General features: G+C 43.0%; 1 protein-coding gene across 1 annotated transcript in view; it reads right to left on the bottom strand.

Moving 5' to 3' along the window:
• LOC127535136 (laminin subunit beta-4-like) overlaps positions 1-21,755 on the bottom strand; it is a 62,647-nt gene that overhangs the window by 16,633 nt on the left and 24,259 nt on the right. Inside the window, exons 16-26 of the mRNA XM_051952198.1 lie at positions 12,859-12,971; positions 12,400-12,511; positions 12,045-12,225; positions 11,546-11,689; positions 11,238-11,469; positions 10,577-10,734; positions 8,233-8,457; positions 7,525-7,742; positions 7,252-7,348; positions 6,809-7,175; positions 6,022-6,185 (exon numbers count right to left, since the gene is read on the bottom strand). Of these exons, the coding sequence (XP_051808158.1) occupies positions 6,022-6,185; positions 6,809-7,175; positions 7,252-7,348; positions 7,525-7,742; positions 8,233-8,457; positions 10,577-10,734; positions 11,238-11,469; positions 11,546-11,689; positions 12,045-12,225; positions 12,400-12,511; positions 12,859-12,971 (2,011 nt within the window). The remainder of the gene's footprint in view (positions 1-6,021; positions 6,186-6,808; positions 7,176-7,251; positions 7,349-7,524; positions 7,743-8,232; positions 8,458-10,576; positions 10,735-11,237; positions 11,470-11,545; positions 11,690-12,044; positions 12,226-12,399; positions 12,512-12,858; positions 12,972-21,755) is intronic.

The following is a 21,755-nucleotide window of genomic DNA, read 5'->3' on the forward strand; positions in this document are numbered from 1 at the left end:
ACTTTTACCAGTTACTGAGGAAGAGGTCAGAGATATTTTACTAGGTCTAAAGGACAGCTCTCCAGGGTATGATAATATTGACAGTAAATTGTTAAAATCCATATGCCCTGATATCATCAAACCTCTTGTTCATATCTTTAATCTTTCCCTTATCAATGGTGTTGTTCCTATTGAACTAAAGAGAGCAAAAATCATTCCAGTTCATAAAGAGGATGATCCTGCTGTTTTTAATCACTATAGACCAATCTCTGTTTTACCTACTATTTCAAAAGTTCTTGAAAAGATTGTCTATAGTAGATTGATTAAATATCTTGATGAGCACAATATTTTATTTCCACATCAGTATGGTTTTAGGAAGAAACATTCTACCTATATGGCGCTTGATCAACTACTGACCGGAATATATAAAGCAAGAGACCAAAAAGAAAATACCATCTGTGTTTTTCTGGATTTCTCTAAAGTATTCGACACAGTCAATCATGTGATTCTTTTTGACAAGCTTTCATTTCTTGGCATAAAGCATAGATCATGACAGTGGTTTTCTAATTATCTAACAGACAGATACCAAACGGTTTCTTACAAAGGGGTAGACTCTCCTCTTCTTCCTCTTCAGCGTGGATTACCTCAAGGTTCAATTTTGGGTCCTTTGTTATTTTTGTTATATTTTAATGACCTCCCCAAAGTTTCTGATAAACTCTCTAAAATCTTATTTGCAGATGACACCTGTGTATTTTATTCCCATAAGGATCCTAATGCTCTCGTACAAGTAATGAATGAAGAACTTGACAAGTTATCTTCTTGGTTCATGTCAAATAAATTGTCACTCAATATTAAAAAAAATAACTTTATATTTTTTGGAATACAGCCCAGTACTTTTAAATCTTCCTTGAAAATTCAAATTGATAATTTACCCATCCAGAATGTTTCCTCTGCTCGTTTTCTTGGAGTTATAGTTGATGAATCCCTCAGCTGGAAACCACATCTGAGTTTTCTTACTTCAAAAATCGCCAAAGCTGTCGGAATACTGGGAAAAATCCGCTCCCTCATTAATTCAAGAGTAGCAACAATGCTATATTATGCAATGGTATATCCACATATAAATTACTGTAATATATGTTGGGCTAGTACCCATGAAACTAAACTTCAGCCTATTTATCATCTCCAGAAATGAGCTTTGAGAATAATATTTCATGTAGATCGCAGACATCCATCTCAGCCCCTGTTTTCTAAAGCAGGTGTTCTGACTGTCTACCAAGTCAGTAATTTCCAAATTGGTCAGTTTGTTTATAGTTCTGTAAACAAACTACTACCCCAACATCTAAATTCTATTTATCATTTTAATAACGAATTTCATTATTATCCAACTCGTAGCAGCACACTTATTAGAGCTCCCTTTGCTCGTATAAATCTGTCTGTGTTTAGTATTCCATACAGAGGATCCAAAATATGGAATCAATTACCAACCTGGGTCAGAGTCCTTTCACAAACCAAATTTAAAGCAGCTTTTAAAGCACTGCTTTTGAAAAAGAGTAATTTTCCAAATGGGATATCCTACTAACACCTGGTTTGTCTTTGGTCAATATGTTTTAATGAGGTAATATTTACCCTGTGTATAACTTTATGAACTGTTGGCATGTTATTTGTCACATTTTTATGTATTTATAGAATGGTCTATATGAGAAGGTTTTTATTTTTTATTTTTTTTGGAGGTTGTCTTCTTTCAAACCCCTTGAGGGTTTTTTGGCAACCTTCCTTCACATTTTTAATGTAAGAAATGCGAATTGTTTGTTTAATTTTGTGTGTGAAAATTAAATAAATCAAATCAAATCAAATCCATCACCATACATCGCCACCCATCGCTATCCATCACCATCCATCACCACCCACCACCACCCACCGCCACGCATCACCACCCACCTCCATCCATCGCCGTCCATCGCCACCCATCGCCATCCATCACCATCCATCCCCACCCATCGCCATCCATCACATCCATCGCCATCCATCACCATCCATCGCCACCCACCGCCACCCACCACCATCCATCACCATCCATCCCCACCCATCACCATCCATTGCCATCCATCGCCGTCCATCCCCATCCATCACCATCCATCGCCACCCACCGCCATCCATCCCCACCCAAAACCATCCATCGCCATCCATCACCACCTATCACCATCCATCGCCGTCCATCACCATCCATCGCCATCCATCACCTGTCCATCGCCATCCATCACCTGTCCATCGCCACCCACCGCCATCCATCACCATCCATCCCCACCCATCGCCACCCATTACATCCATCGCCATCCATCACCACCCATCGCCGTCCATCGTCATCCATCGCCATTCATCACCACCCACCACTACCCATCGCCGTCCATCACCATCCATCGCCATCCATCGCCATCCATCACCACCCATCCCCATCCATCGCCATTCATCACCACCCATCACCAGCAGAATAAAGCCTGGCTCTCCACTCAGCTCAGGGCCAGGGGCCTCATTTATAAAGCTTGCGTACGCACAAAACAGGGCTAGAAAGTGGCGTATGCCACTTTCTACGCAAAGGTTGTGATTTATAAAAACAAACTTGGCGTGAGAATGTGCGCACCGGTGCACCAACCTTGATTCTTGATGCTTGCTTACGCACAAAACAGGGCGTAAATCACAAACTTTGCGTAGAAAGTGGCGTACGCTGTGTACGTTGTGATTTCTAAAACAAACTTGGCGTGAGAATGTGTGCACCGGTGCGCCAACTTTGATGCTTGCTTAAGCACATTTTGGAGACAGAGGGAACGGCAGTGATGGAGGGTGAAGTGGTGAATTGAAACCAGATTGATCTCAAACCTTTATTGTTATCACATATTAGACTTGTAGAGCCGGATAATCATAAACCCTCATTGTTGTAGATGTTCATATAGTGCGTCATTCAGCCTACGACTGTATTTGCAGAACTATGTTCATATATCAACAGGGGCGGATTGAACGTTATTTCATTCGGTCGTTTGACCGAAGGGCCGGTATCTGGGGCCGGTGCAGTGATCTTTATTAAATAATTTTGTTTATTGATCACTCGGTGCCTGTACGGCTCATCGGGGAAAGCAGAAGCCCCATTTGCAGGGCTGGTCTCCGACGCAGTGGCCCGGGTTCGATTCCTGCCCGCGGCACTTTAATGCATGTCTTCCTACTCTTCTCCCCATTTCCTGTCACTCTTCACTGCAACTATCACAGTAAAAAGGCAAAAAAAAATTAGTAAAGAATTTTGTTTATTTATCCATATGCGGCCGAATGGGATGAGCGTCCAACCATTAATCAGCCCTGTACAGGCACACATGCTTCACACCACAACCCCCCAGTGAAAATGAATTTGTCTATGTGAACCGAAAAAATGTACATTCAATCAGTTTACAAATTATTTGTACATCGGACATGATCATAGCAAATTTAGTGGCAGGGTGTCCTGGGTCAACACATGATTCATTCATCCTGATGCACAGCAGAGAAAAGACTGCAGGGGGCGCTGCGTGAAATGCCGTGGATCAGCAGCTTATTTAAATACAGATACATTCATGAGTTACTTTGCATTGACCATTCATGGTAAAATGTGGGTGTGTTGTGGGCGGAATGTGAGGTGGATCCACCTGTGCAATCTTCCAGCTGGTGTGTGATTTATCAAGAAATTGAATGCAGCTGTGCTTACGCACAGTTTTATAAATCAGGGGCGAAGGACATACGCCCTTTTCGTATTATCGGCGTACGCAAACTTTAGTATGGATCCTACGGAATGTTTTATAAATGAGGCCCCTGATCCTAAACTCTGCTTCTGCATGCTGCTGACTGCATCTTGGAGTTCTCCAATGTTCTGTGGAAGCTGCAGATATGACCCACTCCTGCCGCCTGTAAAGGACCTGGACACCCCCTCGCCTGCACCACCTAATCCGGCCATTTGTCGGTTTCCAAGAACCTGCCAGCCCCCTCCGTTCCTGTTTTTGCGAATCCCACATTAGTTACTTTTTGCTCTCCCCAGTTGTGGTTGTTGAGCTGTTATTATTTTCACAAACCCACATAATAAGTAATAAATGATCTTCTTTAGTTAAGAAAGCGAAGTCAGAATACTATTTGTTAGTCATGTGGACCCGATTTAATTGATCCTTATTTTTTAAAACTGGTAGCTGATTATGTAGCAGTGCCGATTCCAGTTCTTTTTAACCTCATAATGAAAAAAAATAAAATTCCCTCGGTTTGGAAATTGGCTTTTGTTCTTCCCTTATACCCAGTGGTTTTAACTAATTATAGACCAATATCTAATCTATCAGTGCTGGTCAAAATTCTCGAGGTTCTTGTGAGTGAGCAAGTAAAGACATTCCTTTACTCCAATGCTGTTTTATCAAAATATCAATCAGGCTTCAGAAAAAAACACAGCACCATCACAGCTGCAATGAAAGTGATAAATGACATTATTGTTGCTCTTGACAGGAAACAGCACTGTGCATCACTTTTTATTGATCTGTCCAAAGCCTTTGACACTGTTGACCATGATATTTTAAAACTTAGACTTCTTCATACGGGACTCTCGGAGGATGCAGTTGCTTGGTTTGCAAACTATACCTCAGTAATCGGACTCAGTGCATTAAATACGACAGTCTGTGCTCTGAATATGTTACTGTCCACAAGGGGGTGCCACAGGGCTCTGTATTAGATCCCCTTTTATTCATTATTTATATAAATGATCTGGGTATTAATGGGTCAGATGCTAATTTGCACTTTTATGCTGATGACACAGTTATTTACTGCTGTGGATCAACTCTCGTTCAGGCTGTTCAGCTTTTGTTGCGGTCCAGCACTCATTACTTGACCTGAAACTTGTTCTCAATGCAGAGAAGACTAAGCTGATGTTGTTCTCGAACTCTAGGAAGTATCCACAAATGATTCCCTCAGTGTCCACACTTGAGGGAAATGAAATAGAAGTACTCCAGGTGTATAAATACCCGGGTGTCTGGATTGATGACTCCCTTACTTTCAAGCCACATGTGGAAAATCTTGTAAAGAAGCTGAGGCTAAAACTTGGTTTTTATTTTCGAAACAAGTTGTATTTTTCTTTTAGTATAAAAAAAGCGGCTTGTCGCTGCAACATTTTTGTCTGTGTTGGATTATGGAGATCTTTTGTACATGAATGCTTCTGCTCAAAGTCTCCAAATGCTTGACACTGTTCACCACGCTTCGTTGAGATTTATCACAAACTGTAAACTGTCAACACACCACTGTGCATTATACTCTCGGGTGGGATGGCCAGCTCGAGCCACCAGAAGGATTCACCATTGGAATATTTTCATATACAAGGCAATACTTGGACTGCTGCCTACCTACATTTGCTCCTTAACAACACAGAACAGTTGTGATGGTCACTCGCTCCGCTCACAAGATTATCTGTTGCTTTCAGTTCCACGTGTTCGTACTGAGCTAGGTAAAAAGGCTTTTGCTTATTCTGCACCTTCTGCCTGGAATATGTTGCAGAAAGACTTCAGATTAACTGAGTTAATCTCATTGAGTGTCTTTAAATCAAAAATGCGAGTTCTTGAGGCCATTTCCACATCTTGTACTTGTTTTTTTATAACTTGTTTGTAAATTTAATTATTGTTGTTCTTTTTATTGATTTTCTTTTTTTCATATATTAATCATGTCTTAACTGTGTAATTTTATAACTGTTTTGTATTTTCTGCTGCCTATCTTGGCGAGGACTCTCTTGAAAAAGAGGTTCTTAATCTCAAACAAAAAAAATAAAAAAAAATAATTGAGTTCTGTCTCTGCCTGTCTGTGTGTTCTCACTTTGGTTCACCCCCCACTCACCGTGACATTAAACTGAATTTTTAGCCATAAAACCTGAAGTCTCATGGCTCCTGTTTCTTTTCTCTGTGAGACTGACTGGAATTCATTAAAGTGAATTTCAGTCATTGTTTCTGACTTGTAAGAGCTCATCTGGACTTTACCTAAAGGCTATGAGAAACATCTCTGTACCTTCCAGTTGCTCTTTGTCCTCAGTGCCTGTATCCTCGACGAGTTTCTCCTTCAAGCTGTTCAGGAGGTTCTTGAACTCCAGATGAATGTTGTCAATTTCAGTGTTGAGGAGAGGAGACGGGTTGATCAGGATCACGTTTGGGTCAATGGCATCTTTCAATTTCCTGCAAGATTTTTTTTTAAAGTTTTGATTGTTGAGTTTAACTGAGTACAGAAAGAATCAACCTTCTGAACAAACTGCAGTTTATGCTAAAGATGTCCCGATCCAATCCTTTCAATATTTAGTATCTGTACTCCAAATCTGATACTATTCTCCAAGATAAAACACACTTCATGCATTTGTAGATCAGCTGTAGTTCCTGGTTGCTCAGGTGGAGTCTCTTCCTGTTTAATCCTGTAGAGACCAGAGGAGGTTAAAGCAGAGAGGATTGTGGGAGTTTAGCAACAACGGGCACCATGACAAAGACCAATGAGGAGCATAATGACCTCCAACCAGAGCTCTGGTGTTTAAAACAAACTAGGAACAAATCAGTCTGTTGACTAAAACTTAAGCAGAACCAACATGTTCTGGGATTCATCAGTGCCATCTCCTGGTTTATTTACAGAAGAACTCTATAGAGGATCAGGCTACGGCACCAGTCAGTTCAATGATGCCTCCATCAGCACCGATCCTGATCTTTGGCATCACATGAGACGTCCAGTTTACACATTTAAAACTTGATGCTACTTCAACATTGGAAAACAATGTTTTAAAACTGCTGGACTTTCCTTTACATTCACAACCCACCTGATCTTCACAAACATCTTCTGCATCTTCTCCACCTTTGGCTGGGAGAGTCCAGTCAGGTTGGAGAGGCTGTCCAGCTTGGAGTGCATCTCCAGCATCCGTTGGAGGTGATGGCCTGCAAGCTGCTCGTCGTCGTCGTGGCGAGGGATGAAGGTTCTCATCCTCTGGGCAGCTCGCTGGACATCTGTGACGTTCTCGGTCCAGAGGGCGGTGCAGGCGTGGCAGCGCTCGCAGGCCGGGAACGCCGAGTCGTAGCCAGGGGCACACTCATCACAGAAGATACCGGTGACTCCGACTCGACAGATGCACTCGCCGGTTTCAGGGTCACATGACGGACGTTCAGTTCCCTCCAGGTTACAGTCACAGGCTAAAAACAGAACGTGGTGATTTCAGTCAGAACAAGCAGAAATTCTGTGAATGAAATGTTGGAGCTCTTCACTTACAAACACACTGCAGGTCTGGATTCCCAAAATGATTTTCTCCACATTCATCACACTGTCTTCCCCCGAACTCTGGACGACATGGACACTGTCCCGTCACCTGAACACACCACCGCTTCATTTAGGAAACGTTCTATCAACTGTTCATCATAGATGAATCCAAACTCTGATAATAAACCTAAATTACAGCACATTTCAGGGACACTTTGTTCTGCAGAGAACCAAACATCAAACAGAATAACTAACGGAGCAGCAGAGAGTCTGTCAATGTCTTGCCTTGTTGCAGACGTTGGAGAAGGAGTTGACGGGATCACAGCTGCAGGTCTGACATCCTGAAGCTCCGTCCAGGTTCCAGTATCCGTCCTCACACTCGTCACAGAGGTCTCCCATCACCCCTGTCCTGCAGGGACACTGTCCTGTGGATGGATCACAGAAACAGGGACTCCCCAGAGGACACTGAGTCACCTGTGTCCCCCGCCGGTCACAAGAGCATTCTGGGAAATACACAACAGACATATATTAAAAAACTCAAACATTCATCTTACTGTTTACAGTTAAAGACATTCTCCCATTGTCTAAAAAAGGACCAGACAGTGGTCATTAGAACCTCACTGCTCAGCAGGAAGCTAAAGGAGCTGGAAAGAAGATCAGATCAGAAGGACTGAGGCAGATCCAGGACCAGATCTTTTAGGGTTAACAGAGGAGAAAATCAGGTTACGGGTTTTACTGCTAGAGTATGTTCTGGTCATTGATATGATCCAACATGGTGTCTTCCTCTCCTTTATCTCCAGTCCTTACTGTGGTCTCCATGGACAGACTGTGGACAGAACTGGAGACCAATGGAGACCGATGGAGACCGATGGTTCTGCATGGTTCCGGATGTATCAGCCACTTCATGTTCATGAGCTCAGAAACCAGGAGAGGAGAACTTTGCAGTCCCGATCCAGGGTGTTGCTGTAGTAACCAGGTCTGTCTGTTCCTTACCTTTGCAGTCCCGGTCCAGGGCGTTGCCATAGTAACCAGGTCTGCAGGTCTGGCAGTGCGTTCCCATGGTGTTGTGAAGACAGCGCAGACATTCTCCTGTCCTGCCGTCGCAGGCGTTGCGGTCGCTGAGGTCGATGTTGTTGCTGCAGGAACACTCCTGGCAGGAGGCATCCGGCAGTGTCAGGTCACCATAGAAACCAGGGCTGCACCTGTCGCAGCGTACACCTGAGACAGTCGCAACAGGTGATCATTACTGTATTTTAATTTATTTGATCAGAGAGCATGCAGTTAACACAGAACACAACTGATGTATCACAGGTAGAGGGTTCAGGAAATCATTTCCTCTGGGAAGTAGATCTGATCTGATCTGATTATCTTATCTTAACGCATTTAGCTAATTTTCAACTTCGGTCCTGGTTGGGCTTTTCAGTAAAAGGAGTCAGAGGAACAACAACACCGATAAAAACAGCACAGACAGCATTATAAACCTATACCCCCCCACACACGCACACACACACACACACACACACACACACACACACACACACACACACACACACACACACACACACACACACACACACACACACACACACACACACACACACTGACCCAGTCCACAGTCAGTGGACCTTCTAGATGTCATTGGTGGAACACTCTTGTTTTTCTTTTAGCCAGTACTAAACTTCTGTAGTAAAAGTTTTTAATCTGCAATCCTATTAATTTCTTTAGGTGATGCGTTCCACATCTCTAACACATCAGCTAAACGTTTGGAAAAGAAAGGGCAGAGAATTTGAAAATGAAACGAACCTCTGTCCAGCTGTTAACCCCTTAGTCCCTGAGCCCTGTTTGTGAGGCACCTACTCTTGGTCCCTACAGCCCCCGCCGGCGGGGGCTGTAGGGACTAAGGGGTTAAGCATGGGGGTGGATCAGTCATGCTTTGGGGTTGTATTGCAGCCAGTGGCACAGGGAACATTTTACCAGTAGAAGGAAAAAAGGATTTAATAATATTTCAGCAAATTTTGGATGCTAACTTGATGCCATCTGTGAAAAAGCTGAAGTTAAAGCGAGGATTGCTTCTACAAATGGATAATGATCCTAAACACAACTCAGTATTCACAGTGGATGACATCAGGATGTCACAACCCTCCTGTTTCGGTGCACTGACTGATCAGTAGAATGACAAGTGGCTGTGTTTCTCTACACAGTCGGTGCAAATGACAATCAGTGCAGCTCAAAACCTGGCTCGCTCTGCAGCTCCAGTGCTGCATCATTGATTCATCCTCTCCGCTGTTTAACGCACCATGCCATATGCGAGATGCCGTCCACCGTCTTCTGCACGTCACCCCCTGGACTCTGCTTCTCCCCCAGATAACCTCTGCTATGCCCCGCTCCTCGGACCCCATCGCCCCTCCCGGATAAAATTACCTGTTTCCCCGTCATCGCCACACTCCCCGACCGGCTCTGTCAGCTCTGACACTCTGGACAATCAGTAAGCCATCTTCCCCTTCACTCTAGTTAGTTTTATGTTTAGTTTTACCCCGGCCTTCGGGTCCGCCCTTTGTTTAATTTAGTTTATTCCCTCCTCCTTGTTGTTTCTCTCCTGCCTCTGTTATTAAGTTTTTCTGTTCCCTTATTCTTATTTTCATTAAATCATTGCTAATTTCATCCTCCGGTCTGCGCCTGCTGCTTGGGTTCTTCTCTGCGTTTCGTGACACAGGAGGCGTGAACTGAAGGTTCTGCCACAGCCTTCACAATCTCCTGACCTCAACAAAACTGAAAATCTATGGATAGACCTTAAAAGAGCAGTGTGTGAGAGACAGCCCAGAAATCTCAAAGAACTGGAAGACTTTTGTCAGGAAAAATGGGTGAAGATACCTCAAACAAGAACTGAAAGACTCTTAGCTGGCTACAAAAAGCGTCTACAAGCTGTGATACTTGCCAAAGGGGGCAGTACAAGGTAATAACTCTGCAGGGTGCCCAAACTTTTGTAGATGCCACTATTATGTTTTCTGTTATTTTGAAAGTGTAAATGATAGAAATAAAATCTAACTTTTTTGACATATAAGGATGTCTCATCTGTAATTTGATGCCTTTTGAGATTTTTCCACCTTTCCTTGGCTTCTTTATGCACATTAATACAAATTTTTACCTGGGGTGCACAAACTTTTGATTCTCACGGTAAATTTAAGCTGAGGGTCTAAAACAACTGTTGGTTCCAAGCAGTCCAATCCTCTAGTGTCCACTCACCTGAACTCTGACACCTGTCTGAGGTCACTGACTCTGTGTGCACCTGAACCTGGGACAGAACCTCACCTGAGCATGCTTAGACAGGTGAACCTACCTGTGTGCCCCCGCTGGCAGGTACAGGTTAGACTGAGGGATTGCGGGTCGTATTGGCAAGAAGTAGCGAAGAATCGTCTACTGCTCCAAACATCTGGACAGAGGCAGGGCTGGCAGGGCTGTCCAGATGTTGGGTCGCCATGGTAACCCTCCACACACCTGCATCAGCAAAACAGAAACATGTACAGAACACACCCTGGAGGAACTGAAACAGCAGTTCAGGAAAACATCCAGGAACATGCAAAACACACGATTAGCTTCAGAACATCTGGAGGTAGCATCTGCTCCTACCTGTACAGGTGAGGCATGGACACAGCCATGTGACATTAGATGTATTTTACTTCCAGAGGTTTTATTTGTCACATGGTCACACAGTTCATGACTGTTCTGAAGGCACGTTATCAACAAGTAGACATAAAGAACTCCCAGTAAAACCAGTAGTAAAGTCACCCTGGATAATGAGGTCATGGTTGAGATGTGAAATGGTGTACATAGAGTGTGTGTCTGTGTGTGTGTGATGTCATTATTCTACAGTGTGTAGTTTATTGTGTAGTTGGTATTTATAGGTGACCTGTTACAGCTGGGTCCAGTGCTGTGTGTTACTGTGTGTAGTTTTTAGTTCATTGTTTAGTTGGTAGTTTATTGTGTAGTTTATAGGTGACCTGTTACAGCTGGGTCCAGTGCTGTACTCCCTGCAGTTGAAACACTCGCCATTCTCCGGGTCACATTCATCCGACAGGCCGTTACATCCACAGGGTCGACACCGGGGGAACTCCCAGAATCCCAGCTGGCAGCGGTCACAGCGTCGACCCGCCACCTCGGCCCGACAGGCGCACTGACCCCTGACCTGGTCGCACAGCTCCGACAGCGAGCCTGCAGGGTCGCATTCACAACCTGGAAGACAGAAATCCAGCCTCAGAGGCCTGAAACCATCCTCAGGAAGTCTGTTTCTCATCAGTGAATTTCTTACGTTTGCAGCCATCAGATCTGAAGCCGAATGTCAGCGGTGCACAGGTATCACAGCAACGACCAATCACGTTGGGTTTACATTCACAGAGCCCGCCCAGTTTACTGCAGTAAGGTCCACGAGAGCCAATCACGTTACAGCCACAAGCTGTTGACAAGAAGAACACAGAGAGAAAATAAAAGAAGTATTTAGGCGTTAATTCTGTTCAGTTTGATCTATTTAGTGAATGCTCACAACATGTCATCTCACAGAGCACAGGAAGGAACCTCATGAAGTAGCACCTCCACTAATTAGACTGAATACAGAGGAACTTTTCTTTGATTTGTTGGCGATTATCCTGTGTTAGACTTATTAATTAGACTGAACTAATTAACGTTTTTTTCATTTATTAGACGAAACTACTTATGAACCGCTCCTTTATTAGACTAAACTACTTACGAAAAGCTCCTTCATTCGACTAAACTACTTACGAACGGCTCCTTCATTCGACTAAACTACTTACCAACAGCTCCTTTGTGGATTCTTGCCGACAGACTCTTGATGAGTTCCTCACACACTTCTGGCAGCGACTCCTCAGAGCCAAGGTCCGGAGCCAATCCAGAGCAGCGAAAGCGGTGGAAAGAGTCGAGGTCAGTCTGGGAGCAGAAGTCCTGGACCGACTCGACTCTGGGAATCAGCCCCATCTGAAAAACAACCAGATTCTCAGTGTCCAGGTTGCGAGGAGGACGTTTTACCAGAGGGACACTTTCTACTGAAGCTCCTAGAAACACCAGTAGATGTTTGATCAATGTATAAATCTGAATCAGTAATCAACCAATCAGACTGAGTTTCAGCTGATCACATGACCGCTTCCTCACCGAGTCTACTAGGATGTGTGAGCTGTCAGATCCAGACTGTCTGGTAAAAACCACATCCACGAAATACCGGCCTCCTGCTTTCAGACACAGCGGCCAGTCCAGGACCCCTCCTCTGTAAACAAACAACAACAACAACAGTAAACAAACAACAACAACAACAACAGTAAACAAACAGCAGTAAACAAACAGAGGACAGCAGTAAACAAACAACAACAGTAAACAGAGGACAGTAGTAAACAACAACAGTAAACAGAGGACAGTAGTAAACAACAAGAGTAAACAAGCAGAGGAAAATTGTCAACAAACACAACAGTAAACAAGCAGAAGAGTAAACAATCAAAGCACAACAGTAAACAGCCCCCTTTAACTCAGTGGCTCATGAACATCCAATCATATCAAAGACATTCGTCACGTGATTAGTGACACTTCCTGTCCCACCTGGGTAGTCATGTGACTCACCTGGAGTTTCCAGGAAGAGTCAGAGTGTGACTTCCTGCTGGGTCACTGCTGCAGCCGCCGTCGCCCGGCAACAGTGTGATGATGCTGACTGAAGCCAGCCAATCAGACGGAGACTGCAGAGTGAGATCAGCTGACATTAATACAGATATAATAATACATTTAATTACTTTATTAAATGAACTTTTCTGGTTAAAAAAAGTCCTTTATTGGCATGTTGATATTTTTAGATCCCACTGGTGTATCTGTGACTTTAAAAATTAACTACATGAAGTTTTTAGAAATTAAATAAGATACAGTTGAAGACTAAATTATCAGCGCCTCTATGAAATTTTACTTGTTTTTTTTTTAATTCAATTCAATTTTATTTATTAAGCACCAACTACAGGTCAGATTGTCTCCAGAAGCTTTCCAGAACCCATATGAACCCAAGAGCAGCCCTAAGGAGACAGAGGGAGAAAAACACCCTTTAACAGGAAGAAAATTTTGAGCAGAACCTGGATCTCTATGTGGGGGAACATCTGCTGCTAAGAGGAGGTAGAGGAAGAGGGGGATGGTGAACAAGGAACATAAAACACACAACTGGATACATGTATGATCAGACAGATGATTCATACAAAGTAGAAGCTAACATGTAAACTGATCCATAGTTTCCTGTTCTGGTGTACAGCTCTGGCATTAAATCTACTACATATATAGCTGGTAGTAAAATTCAAACAGTATGTAGAAGAACAGATCAAGTGTAGTGAGGATGATGGAGAGCAGACTGGTGGAAATGAGCAGCTGGAAGCAGAGGACTGGAGGAAGGTCAGCAGCAGCATCCCACAGTGGACATGATGGAGACTGGACCAGCTGGTGGAACATCAACCACAGATCTGAAGCATCCAGCTCTGGGACCAGGGACACTCGGAGAAATAGCACAGGGGGAAACAGAGTGAATGTACTGCAATAACGGTATACATATTAAATGTAAAGGTAGATAGAGAAGGGCTCAGTGCGTCAAGAAAAGTCCCCCAGCAGCCTATAGGCCTATAGCAGCATGACTAGAGGCAGAACGAAGGGACGTCCAAGAGGAAGACTCCAGCTGACCCCCTCAGGGTCCCACAGTCAGCCCTAACTATAAGATCTGTCAAAAAGGAACGTTTTAAGCCTGGTCTTAAAAATAGAGAGGGTGTCTGCCTCCAGAACCCAAACTGGAAGATGGTGCCACAGGAGAGGAGCTGATAACTGAAGGCTCTGCCTCCCATTCTACTTTTTTTTTGTTCAAGGTCTGTTTTTTTTAATAACTCAAATAACATTCATACAATTATTTACACTTAATTTCTTTTTCTTTTATCCCCCTCCTCATCCCACCCGACAACAACTACACAAAAGCCAGATAACCCAGGATGTAAGTTCCACAGATGTGTACAAATCATAGATGCTCACGATAAAACAAACAGAATAAACAAAGCATACAAATACAGAAACAGAGATAAAATTGTCCCACATTAAGAAATGTCATCTGCTTTCACATTTACCAAATAAATCAGAAATGGTTGCCAGACATCATAGAATTTTTGTATCGTTCCCTTTGTAGAGTAAACTCTTCTTTAATTGAATGTAGAACGTGATCTCTTTGAGCCAGCCTCCATGTGTGGTGGCAATGCTTCTTTCCATTTTTGTAAGATCATCCATCTAGCTAGGAGGGTGCAGAAAGCTATCATATTGGCCTTCAGCCCACCTAGATTTACATCCTTTGCAGTCACTCCAAATACTGCAATAATCGGACACCGTTCTACTGTAGTATTACGTATTTTTGACAGGGTGTTAAAAAAGGATTCCCAGAAGTTATTCAATTCTGGACATGTCCAAAACATGTGTATTAGAGTGGCTGGTTCTCATTGGCATCGATCACATGTGGGGTCAAGGTCAGCTTTTATCTTGCTCACTTTTACTTTAGACCAATGAAGGCGGTGCACAATTTTAAGTTGAACCACAGAATGTCTGAGGCATATAGAGGATGAGAAGATTCTATGAAGTATCTGTTGCCAGAGCTCAAGTTCACTTATGTCCCTCTCCCATTTAATCTTTAGTGATTCCAATGCTTTTACTTTTTGTGTATCTAATAACTAAAAATTGGCACTTATAACACGTTTTGCCTCTGGTTTGTATTTAAAAACTGAGTCCAAAAAGGATGAAGAAGGATAAGAGGGGAAGGAGTCAGAGATATGAGCAATGAAGCTCCTAATCTGCAAATATCTATAAAAATGAGACCTGGATAGATTGAATTTATGTACCAGCTGCTCGAATGAACTAAAGACATTGTCGCGATAAAGATCACACATTGAAATAATTGAATGTTTTGACCATACACAAAGAGCCTTATCAGTATATGATGGGGTAAACATGCAATGTTTCTCAGGGGTGCCATAAATGATAAGTCATAAAGTGCAAAATGACGCCTAAACTGATGCCAGATTTTCAGTGAGTGTATGGCCACAGGGTTTGAAGTGAAGCTAGAGATGGGTTGTGACAGTGGAAGTCTAGCACACAGCAATGACCCCAGTGACACCTGTCATTCTCTTTCTACAGCCACCCACGATATTGTGGTATCATTCTCTCTCCAAAACAACATTGCTGTAATATTAGCAGTCCAGTGGTAGAATAAAAACTTTGGAAGTGCCATGCCGCCTGCTTTACGAGGTTGCTGAAGTATACGCTGTTTAATTCGAGGGGGCTTTTTGTTCCAAATAAAGGAGGAAATCTAGCTATTTAAATTTTTTTTAATGATTTAGTTAAAAATATTGGGAGGTATTGAAATAGGTAAAGAAATTTGGGGAAGATGTTCTTTTTAATAGTGTTTATTCTTCCACCCAGTGAAAGTGGTAGCAAGTCCCATTTTTCAAAATCTTGTTTGATTTTAGAAAGTAGCAGTAGATAGTTTGCTTTATAAAGTTCCTTGTGGTTACGTGTCATCCAGATTCCTAAATATTTAAATTTCTGGGGACTGATTTTAAGGGGAGTCGGAAATTAAATTTGGCCTGTAAATTCTCCAATTGGTATTAGTTCACTTTTTTGAAAATTCACTCGATATTTTCCCAAATTCTTTAAGTAAAAGTAGTAGTTTTGGAAAGCTGTTGGAGGGGTTTGGTATGAAAAGCAACATGTCATCGACATAAAGTGATACTTTGTGTTCCAGATTCCCACAATGAATTCCTCTGATTTCAGTACACTCCCTCAAGGCAATGGCCAATGGTTCAATTGCTAATGCAAAAAGGAGGGGTGACAAAGGTCAGCCCTGTCATGTGCTACATGCTAAAAAAACAGCGATAAATTATTGTTAGTGTGCACAGCTGTCAAAGGAGTAAAGTATTGGAGGGCGCAGAAGAGGAAGTCCCATTTCACACAAACACATTTTCTGCATCGAGTGAGATTATTATATCTTGAGAATCATTCCAAGATCGGTTGTAAATTCTATTCAGCAGACCTCTAATGTTAAAAAAGGAATGTCTTTGAATGTTGGGGCTCAGGTGGTAGAGCGGGTCGTCCAATGATCGAAGGGTCGGCGGTTCGATTCCCGCTCTCGCCTAGTTATGTGCTGTTGTGTCCTTGGGCAAGACACTTTACCCGCCTTGCCTCCAGTGCTCTCACACTGGTGTATGAATGCATGTGAATGTTGGTGGTGGTCAGAGGGGCCGTAGGCGTGGATTAACAGCCCCGCTTCCATCAGTCTGCCCCAGGGCAGCTGTGGCTACAAATGTAGCTTACCACCACCAGAGTGAGAATGTGTGAGCAAATGAATAATGATGGATTAATTGTAAAGCGCTTTGGGTGTCTTGAAAAGTGCTATATAAATGTAACCATTATTAATGTCTATTTTTAATAAATCCCGTTTGGTCAGGTGAGAAGATGGAAGGTTGGACGTTCTCCAGACGACGAGCTAACACTTTTGCAAAGATCCTTGCATCTGTATTTAGCAGGGAAATAGGGCGATATGAGCTGCAGTCGTGGTGACTTTTTTCTTTTTTAAGAACTAAAGAGATTATCGCTTGTGGCATTGTTGGAGGTAAAGATTGGGAAGAAAATGACTCCTCAAAGACAGAGACTAATAAAGGACTAATTTGATCGGAAAATGTTTAGAATAATTCCAAGGGATACCCATTTGGGCGTAGGGATTTTCCTGATTGCAGACTTTGTATTGCAGATGCAACATCCATGACAGAGATCGACTCTTCCAGCTTGGTTGCTGCATCAGAGTTTAGGGTAGGGATGTTAATTTTTTGGAAAAAGTTCTCCAGGTCCGAATAATTATTAGATTTAGAGAAGCTGTACAGTGTCTGGTAGTATTTAATAAAAATATTATTTATGGCTAGACTGTCAGTACGTTTTGAGCCCTGATCATTTAGAATTTCTGTAATAGTTTGGTTAGCCGTTCTGTGCCACAGCTGATGAGCCAGAAGTTTCCCTGTTTTTTCCTCGTGTTCATAAGAATTGCTACGCAATTTTGAAATGAGATATTCTGCTTGTCTGGTTGATATGAAATGGTAAATGGTCCGTATTTATATAGTGCTTTACTATACCTGCAATTGAGTGCATATATGTTAGCAAGGATTACTGGGAAACCATAGATTCTGCCAACTACAATTACAAATCGCCTGGCTAGATCAGAGTCTACATTTGCTGCTCCAAATGGGACAGTTTTATTGATTAAAATGGCGACCCTCCGAGATTGGAGTGAAAATTGGACTGAAATGATTGGCCTACCCATCCACCCCTTATTCTGAAATGGTCAGAAGTTCAAAAATGAGTTTCTTGTAAGAAAGTGATATCTGCCCTAAGTTGTAGGTGACTAAGGGACCTTCTTCCGCTTCACTGGGTGATTAAGGGATTTAACATTCCAACTTACAACATTAACTGAGCAACCATCAGCTGACCCGGAGTGATCAATAACCACCAGAGATTAAGATATGAAACATGAAATATAGAAAAAAATGAAAAAAATGAAGTGAGTCTTCTTACTGTGCATAAAGTTTCAGGCATGCATTTTTTTCCTTTTCCTCCAGAGTTCAGATCCGAGGTAGTTTAACAGCTAGGAAGGTGACCAATGGCAGGAAACAGTTATTTTTCGGAAACTATAATGTAGATATTGGATTATGAATAAATGTATGGTCTGTCAGGAATCCTTTCGGAGCATGCAGTTCATTTCAAGCACATTTCGTCCTCCGTTGGTTTGATGATACTGTTTTTAACATAAGCCATGGCTTTGCTTGGATCTAGGAACTCCTTGTCTTGCCTGTTGCAGGTAATGCGGAGCCGTTCAGGATGCAAAATACCAAAGCGAACACTTTGTTGGTTGTGCAGGAGCTTCCATACTTCTGTAAACGCAGCTCGGGCCCGAGCCACGGTCATGGTGTAGTCCAGAAAAATGGCAACTTGTTTGCAGTTAAAGCGGAGAGAGGGCTGGTTTTGGGCACAACGCAAGATCTCGACACAGTCCTGGTAGTAGTGGAGTTTGACAAATATGGCTCGCGGTTTTCCATCTTGTCTTTTTGGTGCAAGGCTCCTGTGTGAGCGGTCAATAATAATGCCCTTATCTAGCTTTAGCTTGTCTTTCAGTAGCTTAGATACGAATACCGTGGAGCTCCAGCCCGTCTCCTCTAGGACCCCCAGAATTCGTATGTTGCATCGTCACATTCGTCCTTCCATATCTTCACATTTGCCCCACAAATCAGTTAGCTCTTTCTGCTGGCTTGTCACTGTACTTTTTAGCATGGTGACTTCATCTGACCACTCTGACAGCCCACTCTCCATGTCCTTCATATTGGCTTTCATTTTATCGATCTCACCGCGGGTCGCTGCTTTACTGTTAGCAATCTCACTTCTCACTGCGTGTAGTTTGGTTTTAAGGAAATTAAAATCCTCAGAAAGTGCACTTCTTAGTTGTTCTTTAATCACAACGGTGATGTCAGACTGTAGAGACAGAAGGATCTGAGCTTTTAAGTCCTCTAAGTACATACCTGTGGGCTGTGGGTGTGGTCTAGGTGCTGTGTCCGGGCTGTCAGAGGAATCCTTGTGTTTTCTCAAGCTGGAAGCCATTATCTCAATCAGAAAAAGACGTGGGATGTGTCACTAGGTCCCCAATCTACGTTCCTTGGTTCAAAACACCCGAACAAAAGTTGACAAAAAATGTTACTGAAATATTTAAGGTCAGGTCCAGCGAAACACATCTTATGCCATTGCAGCTTACTAGCTCCACCTACTTTTAGAAATTCTAGGAACAACAAGTAAGCCTGCAGTCTGAGAGCCAAGAGTTCTGCTAGGATAATATGGTACTAACAGATCTTTAAGATATGATGGAGATCAGTTATTGAGAGCTTGTCAGAAGAAGGATTTTAAATTCTATTTTAGATTTAACAGGGAGCCAATGAAGAGAAACCAGTAAAGGAGAAATATGATCTCTCTTTAACTCCCATCAGTACTCTGGCTGCAGTGTTTTGGATCAACTGTAGATGTTTCAGAGAACTATTGGGACAACCTGATAATAAGGAATTACAATAGTCAAGCCTGGAAGTAACAAAAGCATGGACTAGTTTTTCTGCATCATTCTGAGACAGGATGTTCCTGATTTTTAAATTCCCAAGTGCTGCTGAATGATGAAGGAAGTTTTAACAGCTTTCCCAAATATCCTAGTTTTCTTTTGGATGCTTACATTATTTTGCTTTGCACACAGGAACAAGATTATTTAACAAAAAACAGAAACTGCCATGTCAGAATTATTACCCCTCTGATGCTAACGGTCAGATGTGCTTCCTTTTTGCTGGATAACAGCTGCAGTCTTTGTTGGAGTTTGGAATGAGTCTCTGACGTCTCCTGAGGAACTCTAGCCTGTTCTTCTCTGGCTAATATCTCCAGCTCCTCCAAATCTGATGGTCTTCATGGACCTGATCTTCTGTTGATCCCACATGTTTTAATGGTTTTCCAGTCAGCCATCAGTAATGTTCACTTTGGACATTGGACTTTGGTCTTCTGGGGGTAGCTGTGATGTCCTACTGGCTCCTCCCCCACCGTTACCTTTCTCCTCAGGTGGGCAGCTGTGAGCAATCCGCTCATCTGGAATTGGCAACTGGCGATGATGATTACTCCTCTGCTCTGTTAGGTCTGACTCGTTCAGGTCTAGCTCCTTTGAGTGGATGGATGGATGGATGGATGCTTTTTAAATCTATCTGCCAGCTGCTCTGGCTTTCCTGCCTCCTCCATTTTCTGTTTCTGGTTCCCTGGATCTCCTGCTTCCTGTCTCCTTGGTCAGGTTTCCACCCTCACTGGACTCCCTCCTGCCTCCTTGTCCACCGACCCCACTGACCGAAGTTCCTCACTCAGTCTCTGAGGCCAGGTAGTGCTCTGTGTTTAATTGTAGTGTTTAGTGTGTAGTTGTAGTGTTTTTCATGTAGTTTAGTTTCTGGTGCTGTGCCTTCCCTATCACAGAGATGGTCTCTGCCTATGTTAAGTTCTGTGAGGAGTTATGTATTCCTAAAAAAACAATCTCCATTTTTCCTAACAATAAGCCAAGGGTCTCAAAATCAGTCAAAAACGTCATTAATAAAAGGAACATCAGTTTCATCACAGGCGATACTGACACATATAAGGAGTTACAGAAGCAGGTCAGGAAAGAAATAAAACTTGCCAAGCAGCAATATAAGGACAGGGTGGAGAACCTGTTCAGGACTGGCAGTTCACGACCAGCATGGGAGGGGGTGAAATCCCTGTTGGGGATACATCCCAATAAGTGCATCATCTCCATAAATGGGAAGTCTGATTTTGACCTGGCAAATGATCTAAAATCAAATCGTTTTAATGTTCATGATTTTAGCCATGAATTGTCTGTGTTTAAAGGCGCTGCCTTAGATACGAACAGTACAGTGGCAGTGCATGTCAACAAGCAGAGGGTACAGGGAGTGTTCCGTGATGTGAAGGAGAGGAAAAGCCCAGGTCCTGATGGGACTGGAGGTCGATGGGATTGTGCTGAGCAGCTGGCTGACATCTTCAGTTTCATCTTCTCCTGGTCACTTCAGGTCCACAGGGTGCCCCGCCTGTGGAAGGACACGACTATTGTCCCTGTGCCCAAAAACCAATGCACGAAGGCACTGAATGACTTTAGACCCATGGCACTTACCTCTTTAGTAATGAAGTCTTTTGAGAGGATTGTGAAAGAGGATCTTATGAACACTGTCCAGTCAAACTTGGACCCTCTCCAATTTGCGTATCATTCGGGGAGGGGGGTTGACGATGCAACAGTCACCCTTCTTAACATGATTGTGTCGCATTTAGATGGCATCAAAAATTTTGTCCACCTGTTCTTTATCGACTTTACATCTACCTTTAATTGCATTCAGCCCCACATTTTGCCCGAGCGTCTTTTAAATTATCAGATTGACAGGAGTTTGATTTACTGGTTGTTGGATTTTTTAACTGTCAGATCACAACGGGTCAGGGTCAATGGCGTTCTATCAGACGTTCTCTTCTCCACTGGCTCCCCCCAGGGATGCGTCCTGTCGCCCCTTCTTTTTGTGTTATACACAAATGTATGTCGGAGCTCATATGAGAAATGTCACATTGTGAAGTTTGCCGATGATTCTGTGATTGTGTCCCTTATCAGCCATGATGACCCTGTGCCCGGCCTTGTAGTAGAGGACTTCATTCAGTGGTTCAAGTCGTCCTTCCTCACTATTAATGTTCAGAAAACCAAGGAAATGATGATTGATTTTAGGAAGTCCCGTTTAGTCATCGCTCCCCTGTCGATTAACAGTCAAACTGTGGAATCTGTTCAGCAGTGTAGATATCTTGGGATGATAATTGACGACAAACTGTCGTTCGAGCATCAGGTCGATGCTGTGTGCAAGAAAGCCAACCAGCACTTGTAT

This window comes from Acanthochromis polyacanthus, chromosome 8, assembly GCF_021347895.1.
Source record: "Acanthochromis polyacanthus isolate Apoly-LR-REF ecotype Palm Island chromosome 8, KAUST_Apoly_ChrSc, whole genome shotgun sequence".
NCBI lineage: Eukaryota > Metazoa > Chordata > Actinopteri > Pomacentridae > Acanthochromis > Acanthochromis polyacanthus.